At 34.6% G+C, this 12,702-nt stretch overlaps 1 protein-coding gene across 2 annotated transcripts in view; it reads right to left on the bottom strand.

Moving 5' to 3' along the window:
• The window catches only part of LOC114246280 (uncharacterized), a 58,969-nt gene extending 47,326 nt beyond the window's left edge, over positions 1-11,643 (bottom strand). The window contains exons 1-2 of one of the 2 annotated variants that reach the window (XM_089727773.1): positions 10,982-11,119; positions 678-797 (exon numbers count right to left, since the gene is read on the bottom strand). In XM_089727773.1, the coding sequence (XP_089583899.1) occupies positions 678-720 (43 nt within the window). In that variant the 5' untranslated portion in view covers positions 721-797; positions 10,982-11,119. Of the gene's footprint in view, positions 1-677; positions 798-10,981 lie in introns of both variants that reach the window. The other variant, XM_028178745.2, reaches the window with a different exon arrangement.
• Between the last annotated feature and the right edge of the window lie 1,059 nt (positions 11,644-12,702).

The raw sequence follows: 12,702 nt of genomic DNA, 5'->3' as shown, positions 1-12,702 counted from the left end.
AACGTAAAACAAGCTAAGCCTTTTGAAGCGAAGATTCAATAGTGTTTGTGGATGTCTCACTCAATTCAGTGCTTCCGATAAGCCGTTGCCGCAGCGAGAACATTTTATAGCATCTAGTAAATCGGTAGTGCGGTGATCGGCTAGAATGTTTTAGCCTCTATGTGTTTCTTGAGATGGGGCAGCTTTACGGATTCGACTTTATACGGTTTCCCTTCTTTTATTGGGTTGTTTTAAAAACTTTGAGATACGAATAGATTGAACTTTATTTTTTCTTCTGACGACGAGCTAGTCATTTCCATTTTACAATTATCTTATTGGGTAGCTTTAACGAAAAGAGGAATTCGAATGGTTGAGTAACCGAAGACAACTTATACTACCCGCCACTACTACTACTACTATATATGTAGTGTTATAATTAAACGTAATTAAATTTCAGTTTCAAAATTTATTTATAAATAGTTTTTTTCAGTTCAATTTTATTTATAAATAGTTACCTCAATATTAATTTATTGGCCAAGAAAGCTTTAAACTATTCTAATTGTCGAAAATTTATTGTCAATTAAATAATCAATGTAAATTGTGGGGTGTTAAGGTTACTTCCAGGTTTGAAAATTAACCAGTTTTCTTCATTATATTTTACCCGTTCTTCATAGTATCTACTAATAAAATGTACATACCTATTGCCTGTAGTAGGCATTCCATGTTCGGTTGTACTCCCATTCCACCACAATCAAGGCAGCGTGCCAATATCCGCGTCCTTATCAATCTTATTGCACAGTTTCATTCTGTTGAGTGCTCTGTATCAATGGAAAATAATAAAAATCATGAATTATTTTAATATCCTGGTCAAAAATTTTATAAAACAACCTCAGGGTATAAATTTTAAGTCGTCGTATCTTAAAAGATAAGATACTCGTTTATTAAGAGATGTGACTATGCCGGGGTTCAAATCCTGCAAGCAAACATATAACTGGTTCTAACGAAATGCGTACCTGACATGCGTGTGGAACAATTAACAAAGAAATAACTACATGCAACAAAAATAGAATCCCAAAAATTTATGGAAAATATTGTTTTCCAAGGAATACCATGCTGCATATTTTTGTCGTGAAGCAGACACGTGCTCCAATTTGAAGAGTGGATAGATCTTTGAAGTATATGCGATTTGCGACATTTTTACAAAAACAATAGTTTTATGTAACAAAAGAGTATAGGAAGGAAACAGCGCTGATGATGATAAATGATCGTGGGAATTATTTTAGGCATCGCATTCTTCTTTATCAAATTCACAAATTTATCCTGATCCGAAGCCTGGCTTTGAACGAAATTGTCATGTTAAAACAAATACAACATTGAATAAAACAAGTGTCCGTTTTGAAGCTGCCTTGAACGCGTTAATCCGGCTCCTGCGGTGGCTACTGTGTGATAAGTCTTATTTGAAAATAAGGGTATTTAACATTTAAGCTCTGCGGGAATTTTTAGGGCTCGTTTTTTGAAAGTGGGAAAACCAATTTTTTATTTTATTTAACCAACCTCGAAATGTTCACGAAATTAAAAGACAACTGAATAAATATAATTTTATGGTTTTTTTTCCAAAATAATCAATTGAATTAAGATGTGAAAACAATTAAAGTTAAAAAAAGAAACCACAGTAAAATTTCGTTTATTATAATTTCCAGATTAACCAATATTCCTTGAGTAAGGTTAATTCCATTAAATGTAAACTTTCGTGGTTTCAGCGAGATATTTTAGGCCATGAATGAGCTACGATTTATTGCAAACGGTCTATTATAATCAATTTAATTTCGATTTGCTTAAATTGGATAGAACCCGTCGTCGAACTGATTCCTTTATGCGAAGGAATCTGGGAGTTTCCGAGAATGTCACAAAAGAAGGCAACGAGACTCGCTGGGATTTCTATTTCTATTGAAACTGAACATTTCAATTCACTTGACAGTTTTGTGAATTTTACAAGACCCGTCGTCGTCTTTGTCGATTCAGCTTTTACCTATCCGCTTGCAAATCGTTTCTGGTAGGAGCATTTACGTGTAACATTCATTTAAGATAGAATTTGTAGACACAAGACAAATTGATTACCTTCATTCAAACCTTACCCTTTGACGTAATTGGTTCGAAGAGCGTGGCATGTGTGAGAGCAAGATAGTACATACTATACTTATTCTTAGTGGCGTATAGTATCGTTAGATATTCGGCGAGGACAGTAGACACGTGCCCTAGCGTTGACACCTCCGCCTCGAACTCCAAATTGCATATTTCAGGAGCTCGTTGGAACCCAATCAACGTCCGAGGTCTACGTCGGCAACCTTTTAAGGTATTAACGGACTTTGTTCTTGAGAAATTAAAAGCCTCATTAATTAAGCCCGACATTTTCAGCGCGTCTTTGTTATGAACGGTGATAGTTTTCACTTTGCACAATAAAAGGTTTTAGTTAAAATTTGAATATTTTAAAGCTAATGGAAAAGAGTCTCTTAGTTTTTTTTTTTATTTCGTTAGAGATATTATAGTGATTTGTTTTATGGAAATTTTAAATTCATCTTACTCATCATGAAACTTTTTAGGACTGGCCGCATCTGGACAAATACTCAAACATTTTATATGCAGCCTAACAAGAACAGGCTGGAAACGTTTACGGAGCATCACCTTTAGAGCGTCCTCAAAAACCTCTAACATTCCAGGCCCTTAAACACGACGCCCTAATAAAAGACTTCACAAAACAAGACGACACGCGAGTAATTTCGCAGCCACCTTACATCCGGGGTTGGCTTGAAACTATGTATATAAAGGGTCGGACCACACACAAACGTAGCGCTTATTATGAAGAACACTTTAGTATGTCGATTAAAATATGCTTTGAATCATGTAAATTTAAATTTAAGTCACGCTGGTTAGACATTAAATTGTTAGTACTTTTGTTATTGCCATACTAACAAAGATTCTGCCTACAATAATACAGCGTTATTGAACTGAATGTACACCAGGAATACTTAGAGCGAGATATCAAGTATGTAAGGAACTAAAATACAATTAAATTCGAAAAATTCGTCTAATTTGGTCTAACAGACCAAGCACTCAGGTATCTCAGGTCACTCATGGAAAAACTAGGTACTAGGTAAAATCGAACGCATACACTTTTTTGTAACAAAAAACAACTGCGCTGAAAACTGTGAAAAGGCTTCCAAGGTTACGGTTCGCTTTAAAGTAGGTAATGCGTAGATATAAATGGGTAGTGAGGCAAACGTAATAACCCTTTCATTTTATTACCTCTGGACGAGGCAGATGGGAGACTCCGTTGAGTCTGAATTACTGTTTTAAAAACGTTATTCACAGAGATTCTCCGTATAAATGAGAGCTTGTTTTATCTTCTCGATTGTACAAATAAACAAAGGACTTGAAGGGGTGCTCTGAATACAAGTGAGTCTTCTTTTTATTTTAGACTTTAAGTGATTGCTCTGCGAATTATAAGCGCATTGAGGTTTATGGGATTTTTATGGCTGCATTTCTTTTGTTTTTTCACGAGCACAAATCAAATATTAAACGGGAATGTTGTTATTGACTAGAAAGTCTTAACATAACAATAGATCAATATAGCATTTTCACTAAACGTGAAAATTAAATTTACAGTTGAGAAGGTAAACATGAATCCCCTACTAGCACGTAAAGAGCGACCAGCGGATAACAACGGATATTAATTGTTCACGGATCGAGAATTTATCGCTGATGCAATACAATTTCAGTGGAGCGAGAACTATACAGAGACCGACAGTCTGTTGCTGCACACAATGACCTGGCTGCCTCGCAGTAAATCCTCTCACTAATTTTGCTCTTAATACCGCTTTTGTTGTTATTCTCACGCTATAATATCTTTACTGAACTTAGCTACGTGTTTGACGGCTTTCAAGGATGACGTCTAGAATATGGACATTGACAGTTATAACTGTTGCATTCGTATTGTTTGAAATCGATTTTAGTGTGGCTTAATGTAATTAGCAGTTGTTTTTACTATGATATCAAGTGATCTATAGAACTTATTAAAAGCTAATTTCGAAATTCCGTATGTCAATTAATATGATGGTTTTAGGGGTCGATTCCGAGTTTTTTTCTGTTTGATAATATTATTGTAGAGAGAATTTTGTCTTAATATGGTAAATTTAGTTTTTTAAGGATTTTCTAAAATACAGTGCCATAAAAAACAGTTAAAAGTACCTTAGGTAATGACTTAGCTACGAATCTTTATAATCTATAGTGCTTTACTCAAATTTGCATAACCGAAGCTTTACGACATGCTATAGAGTAACATTATGCTACACCCTGTATAATAAAGGTGGTGAACACGTCATGTTTGCAAATGTCTAAGAGCGGTCATAAATTCAAACAACAATGAAAATACTAACAAATTAATCATTTTTCTTGGGAATAAAGTGAAAACAATCTACGCAACACGATGACAAATCATAATTAGATTAGTCATAATTAGAAGTAGTGAGATTAGATTAGATTTAATTTAGTCCAAACCAAAAATATTAAATCAGAAAAGAAGTACAGAAAGTTAATCGTCATTTTTTTTAAGTTATTATATTTCCATCAATCAAAATATACACCCATGTTAACGATTGCATCTCTGCCAGTTGTATTTACAAAACCAGTGGTAATTTTTCAGTGCCCTTCTTGTAGAAGTCAAACTTCCAAACCTAACCTTTGTAGTTTTTTTTTTATACCTTAACGCATTCGTCACGCTAGTAATCGTTCAGTTCGTTTGGCAGCCACTTATAAGTTTATTTACCTTATGGATTTGACGCAAATGGACCACTATTGCTATGATGTTAACGTTGAAAGTCACTGCTAAATTAGCAAATTGAGTATTGTCAACTTCCACTATCACCTGAATTCGTCGTAGCTGTAGCTTTTGGGCGATCACGGGAGTTAATTTTTAGGACAATATTTCCATGTCGCAAGCGTTAAAACCAATATAGAGTCGTGTGTCCGTTTGCAGTGCTCACTCCGTATACGTCATTAATGTTGTGATCGGCTTGTGCGGCATTGCTACCGCGACGGAACTGTTATTCCATAATTAACTTCTATTTTTATCGAGTCCATTTTGATGAAATACATAGTAAAAACAAAACAGTAATCAATAAACAAATGAACGAATTCGAAAATATAATACAATTATTATTATATAATACAATTATGAAGTCGTGGTGGCCTAAAGGATAAAGACGTCTAGTGCATTCTTGTTGAGCGATGCACCGGTGTTCGAAACCCAAGCGGGTACCAATTTTTCTAATGAAATACGTACTCAACAAATGTTCACGATTGACTTCCACGGTGAAGGAATAACACCGTGTAATAAAAATCGAACCCGCAAAATTATAATTTGCGTAATTACTGGTGGTAGGTCCTCTTGTGAGTCCGCGCGGGTAGGTATCACCACCCTGCCTATTTCTGCCGTGACGCAGTAATGCGTTTTGGTTTGAAGGGCGGGGCAGCCGTTGAAACTATACTGAGACCTTAGAACTGATATCTCAAGGTGGGTGGCGCATTTATGTCGTAAACAAAATTAAATTTAAAATTAATTGATTGTCACACATAAATTACGTTTCAAATGGCCAGTATAGTAAAACGGCAACTTCACCGGTAAAGACCTACTATTATAGATGCCAACTAACTTTGTCACCGATATAAGCTTGGTCTATTGTTCTAAAAACATCGACGTTGCTCGCCGTAAAGTGCACAAACCCGCGACACGCTTCAGGCCCATTACGTTGAAATAGTACACACGAGCGCCGGGAAAAAACTAAAAGTAAGACCCGAGTGCGGTCTTTGCAAAGGCTAAAACTGCTGTTATCACTATCGAATGCATGCACAATGTGAAAAAAAAACGTTTTAAATCGAACGTCCGTTTTTTTTCGAAACATAACTCGTTAAATTGGTTTCATTCGGCTGAATGATTCTGAAAAACACTGTCTGCCTTCCGGAAAATTCTTTTGTGACAGCGCTATGGATATAGGTTATACCGCTAATATGATACAAGTGGACTACAATATCAGACTTATGGATAATTTTCAGCACTCAAGCCGCTTAGAAATTATCATTCATTTTATAAAACTAAACAAGTTTGATGTGGAAGATTAAGAACTAGAAAGTGGGATATTAATAAAAGATCGGCGATTGGAATTGAAACTAACACTGTTTTGGATACATAATAAAATAATAATAATATTACATGTAGTCATTGACTAATTCCTGTCATTTTTTAAATCAGGTTATGATTTCAGAAATGACAGGAATCGTTCTAAGGGCCTGTTAAATAATAGTCTAATAACTGTTTGGGATTAGATAAAAATGTTTAACACATTAAACAAAGTAACTTATACCTGAATATAATTAGAATTATACTTTGTGTAGAATCGAACGAATCGTACATATCGCGTTCTCCAAACACACCTGCGCTATAAAACGAGATCGATGGAAATCCATTCGCTTTGATTATCGCGAGATACGCAAACACGTCTGATTTACAACCTACGAAATCGGGGCCGTGAATTAGACTGACATTTTACCGAACCAATCAATCAAATGAGCCGCGATACAAGACTTTCAAAAGTTACCAATGATAAATGACCCGGTCTGCGTTTGGCACTTGTCGCGACCTGAAAGTCGAGCAAAAACAGCCAAGCCGCCCGCCCGCCTCTGGTGTTTCGAATATTTTATCTTCGCGGATAAAAGGTTTTATTTCGAGAGTATCCATGATAAATAGCACTGAGTTTTCTTCGGATCTACGAATTATATCTTGGACATATCTCTTTTTTTTTCTCTCATTAAAATCCGCATTGAAATATAGGGATTCAATATGTTTTTAGTTAATAAGACCGAAGATTATTCAAGCGATATCTATAAATAAATGATCAACAACAACGCTTTATTTGTTGCATAGCAAAACAAAAATACACGTAGCTTAAAAATACAATTTTGAAAATCGTTTCACTATTTCGAAATTCATTTGAAGGTGCGCTTTATCCAATAAACAACCAATATTGGCCACAGCATTCGGATTGACTAATACGGTTTCAGATTTCAATTAACGCCTGAACCGGAGTAACGTTGATATCTGAACCAAATGTTTGTTCAAATTACAGTCATATTTTGTGTAAACCAAGCACAGGTTTGCATGAATGATTGTTGATTTACTGGATATGTCACGTCGTTAATAAAATGATTTTAATGTGAGTTTGATTTTATAAATATCTGGAAAAGAGAATGCAGTTTGTACATCATAGTTATATTTATTAGAAATAAAATCAATTTATAGCCAAATGAAGTATTGATGGGATTAAGTATTCTGTAAGTATTTTCGTATCACTTAACATAATAAGTGATATAATGACAATTTAAAATCTTCATTAATGATGTAAAATGGAAACTAACAACTCATTTCATTATAAGTTTTAACTAATTTCAAGATCAGCAGCCAGGAGAGGACAAGTTTCCAATATTAGTTGACGAACTAAAGTGAACAACTACTTAAGTGAGCAGCGCCTAAGTTTAACCAAGCGAAACTCAGTTAAACTATTGGACCAGTAGTCGAAGGCAAACATAAATTACTGAAAATACACATGGTTAAGGCCTTTAAATATTTTCTTTGAAGCTCGAGAGAATATCACGATAGAACAGCGCTGAATTTCTTATCGATAATTTATTTTCCTAAAGCAATAATGGTTTTTGAAGTAAAAGCTTCTTTAACCGCGTTGACCACTTTTTGGTAAGGGAAAATCTTATGGGTTCGCGTTACCGACATGCGAAATAGCACCTATACAGGTGTATGTATGTAGCTATACAGGTGACTCATTGTGCAAGATTTGTGCTGTGTATATATTTACAAGCTAAATTGAATGGACCTACTAAAATTCATTGTACATTAATAGTTATATCATTTTTTTTTGTTAATTGTTATATATTTGAATAATAAATAAGCCATATAAACATGTATATACTTGTTGCTCGAATTGCTCGAAATGTGAAAACCAGACTGCTGTTGATGATTTCAATTTAATCATTCTGAAATTTTCAATTTTAATACTAAAAATTCTTTAGTTATAAGTTTCAACTTCTATCGCCAGTCCCTATTACTGTATTTTTTATTTGTAAAATAATATGACAAACAAAACTAATCTGCTAAAGTTAACAGATCTATAAATTATAAAAACTCGCTTGGTCTTACAAAAAGTTGTTGGTAGCTGAGAGAAAAAGAGAGAAAACTGAACTAATCTGAGGCGCGTCGGCAGGGGCAACACTCATAACTTGAGTATTAAAAATGACGGCGTTAAAGAAAAATAACTTTCCAGACGTAGAAATAATATTGAACGTGAAACAAAGCAGGCTACAATACACGAACGTAATAATCGCGTATCGTAATAACTATGATTATCTACGACAAAATACCGGGTGTCATAAACTAGTCGAATGCGGATTTTATCGCGGTCTTTCACAATTACGACGGGCTTAGTCGCTGTATCTGAGGAAGTTAAATTACGATTTTGTTATATAATTAAACTTAATATTTCCATAGATGTATTTACCGTATGTTAAATTACGATTTTGTTATATAATTAAACTTAATATTTCCATAGATAATCATGTATTTACCGTATATATTGAGTTTTTCAGAATTTTTTTCTAGTTACAAAAAAGTTGCACAAGTTGCAAACATTCAAGTATATTGTAAAAAGTATCGTATACGTAAAATTGTATTAAAAAAATAGTATATAGTTTTATTTTTTAGTTTATTACGAATATAATTGCTTCCATGCTGTAATTTATAATAGAATAGTTATAAAGCTGTATGGCACGAGGTGTTCCCTAAGCAGTTCCAGCTATATCTACGTAAAAAATCGTAAAACCTGATTCGAGACGTCTATTGTATACCAATAACAAACAGGTTAAAAAAATTTATTTAAAAATTTTAGTGAAGCTCTTTACATATTTCTACTGAATTAAAATAACTTATAAATTAATTTTCATAAGGACCTCAATCTGTCGTTTCCTAACGATCATAGATTGAAAATAATAAATATTTGTATATAATAATAACCCTTAAAATGTTTATTTACCACGGTTGGTTAATCTGAGTTCAATGAAATGTTAATTCATAATCTACGTGCTATTTTAAATAATAAATAAACTATCTATTATTATTTAACGGTAGTTAAGAAAATGTTCAGATTTCGATTAATAAAACTTCGATCGTCTCTAAGCGTCATAAAGGATACGTAAAATTGGAAAATATAAAATATAAGGACGCAAATAAAATTTTAGTACGAGATTTTATCTAGAACTTTCTAGATTTCGAAAACTCTTTTTTTTTTTGTTTAATCATAGTAGCATATGATTTTTTTTTCACTGATATTAAATTCCTAATTATGAAGGTGTTTGTTTTATTCTAAAAAATCGTAAATTAAAACTTATAAAATGAAAATATTTGATCTCACGCTATACATCCATAAACATTGTATATTGTATTTATACTGTATACCTAAAGTCATTCAGTTCACCGAGTGATAATGATCGGAATGTTCAAGAATTAAAACGAACATAAAATAAACGCGTTAAAAAGGCATTCGATTCAATACTTTATTAGTCGTTTAAATAAAGTTGAGATCGTAAAGGGTAAGTTACAGTGGTGTCTTCAAAGCTAGTGAAACAATTAGGTATTTGTCGTCCGAGTTGTAAAGCATTTAGTGGTCGCGTCTCCAGTTTGCTTGGCAATTCTCTCTGCGCATTTAAGATAACAATAGCGAACGGTTCCAAGTCCTGTATCCAAGTCACCGTATTGTTTGATGAAGCTTAATTTAATTATTTTCAACGTTCCGACTTTTAATGTATTTCGGTAAAAAAAACCAACATAAAAAGGTAAGGAATCCCAAAACGATAATTTGAATCAAAATTTTTGTTAACAAATTAACATTTAATTGTTATGCATTCTATTTTAAAATAATTTTTTTAATCGCGACACCAAAGAAATAAGTAAATTTCTGCAGATTATATGAACGCAATAATAAGTTTACGACGAATTCAGATTTGTCGAGATAGTGCTGTTTGCTTCAATCGAAAAATTTCAATAAAAACAAATTTTATTACTACGCGTTGCAATCGCAAAAGTTTTAACTTAAAATACAAGTATGTATTTTTTTATTTTTTAATGAGAATCATTTTAAATACATTAAAATTTTTCGAACTTAAAAGAAGTTTTTATCTTTATTTTTATAAAACCATTATTCAGCCCTAAAAACAAATCATCATCAAATCAGAAATAAATAGAACAAAAAAAGTTTTAAAAATAAAAATATAAGTATTCAATAAATTTTCTTAATTTTTTATATATTAATTTATGGTGACTTTAAAGACTTTTCGTCTTAGAGTTATCGAAACCAATTAATAACTCATTCAGTTTTGATACGAATCAATAATAACACGTACATATGTTTGAAATATACTGCTGCTATTAGTCTTGAAGTCGGTACCGTCCATTTCGCTGTCACTTGGCATCCTCTGGGCTTTCGATGGCAGGCTGCCAAATGCTTCCACCCTCTGTTGCTTCTATATGTAGGTATCTGTTGCTTATACATCATTGTATTTCAATCACGCTACATTATCTCGCCACAATCTTCATGATAACAAATCTCCTTCAGTTTCAAATTATTTTGATCCGGTCGTTTGTATTCGATTTGATTACGAAAACAAAATAAAATAACAAAAACTCGCTAGCGCCTCGCTGTTCAAATGTATTTCGCGACGTCGGACATTCGCGTTGAAGCAAAACGGTAAACTTAAACGAAACTATCAACTGACCGGCCGACGGATCCAACCTAACACCGAACGTCGCACGCGCACCGGAGTTGGGCCGCTGTCTTCGCCTGGTCTGTGACAAATTTTTAAAATTCCTAAAATTCCAATTTATACTCACCGTTGTAGAGGAGCGTGGGCTCTGGATCGCGCGGCGAAGGCCCCGGGGCCGTTGCCGCAGGTGCAGGACTTCGACCGCGGCCCTCACCCACCACGTCGATTTCCTCGTCAGACTCCTCGACCACCTCCGGCACCGGGGCCACCTTCCACTTTTTAGCCATGAGGCAACGCGGCATCGCGGCGCCCGCATCGGCCTTAGCGCGGCCGCATTAGTGAGAGACAGACGTACAGAGAAAAAGAGAGAAAAGAGAAAAGAGCGGCGCCCCGGGCGAGCGGCGTAGCGGGTGATCGCGCGCGTCCTCTTGCGGTTGTGAGGGTTTGGTGTGAGGGTCGCAGTTTATATTGGGGCCGGAGTGGTGCGCGCGCCGCCGCTTCGATCGATGTGGGTGGAGGGTGGTACGGTACAGTCCGCACAAAACTTTACCCGCCACGACAACTTCGAACAACACTTGACGATGCGAGTGTCGAACCCTAAGATATCAACCGGTGGACGCAGCTACGACACGTCACGCACGCGACCTTCTCGCCCCGACCCTTTAAATACACGTAAGAATCGCCGACTTCCCGCCTAAAATCTAAAATCGATTCAACTCAAGTTTGAACACACAAGTTTTGAAAGTTTCCAAACTCGTAAGAAACTTTAGTAAAAGTTAAAAAAATAAAAATAAAACTAGTTAAGGCAATATGTGAAACTTAATAAAATGTATAAAAATTACCTGCATTTTTTTCCAAAGTTTACCGAGCTTGTTTTGAAGTAACGTGGCTTAATTCTCCACTGGGAACTCGAGTTTAACTGAACCGATTAATCACTACATAGCACCGAACTATGTATATTCTTAGAACATAGCATATCCATTTTCCTATTGACACAACTCGTTGATGTTTTCCCGGGTAACCGTAAAGCCTACAATAAATCTAATATTCTTTCAGCTTCCTGAGACGTAGAGTCTATTTTCGACGCTAATTTTGTAGTAGTCGTCCCACAATGCAGACTCACGACGAAATGCAACTGCGCGATGCACTATGAAAACATTCGCGTATTTAAAATTCATTCATACATATGCCGACTGCAAACAGCTGGGGTCGGTTACCTGTTCATTCAACAATTCGCATCGCGACTGTGAGTTGTCGTCGTGCGGTCAGCAAACTCCTCGTCAAAACTATATTTTTGTTTTTAAAGCAGAAAATTTTAACGCGTTCCACTCGATATGTTCCGATGCACTTTAAAAAATTTTTCTGGTAAACTCCTCAAAGTTCGCTTTAGAGATGCTCCGTAAATGTCATCCGATTTACTTTTATGTAAAACTGTTTTATTTTTCAAATAGTGAACACTTGTATCTTTTAGAAATGCGAGCTAGAGTCATAATAGCTTATTTAGGACATTTTAGTTTCAAAATAACAATTTTAATTTTTTTTATTTTAATTTGCTCTATTTAAGTACATTGGTCTTGGGAAACCCATAACATTAATATTAAATATTTACGAATGTTCAGAAAACAAGGTTCATTGCACCATGCTACTTTGATTTTCAAATGATCTTGTGTCTGACCCATTTTGAAATATTATTTAAACCGTGTCACTAGGGTTTCGAGAGCATACATTTTCTAAAAATATCTTATAACATATCTTATTATTTTTTAGGTTCGAATTTGAATAGAATTTTTTTTTGTTTCAAATTTGAATAGAATTATTTTTTTGCCTTTTTTTTTAAATGTCATCTTC

The sequence above is a fragment of the Bombyx mandarina genome, chromosome 01 (assembly GCF_030267445.1).
Source record: "Bombyx mandarina strain Sakado chromosome 01, ASM3026744v2".
NCBI classification, from domain to species: Eukaryota; Metazoa; Arthropoda; class Insecta; order Lepidoptera; family Bombycidae; genus Bombyx; species Bombyx mandarina.
This window is presented reverse-complemented; position numbering and strand designations above follow the sequence as displayed.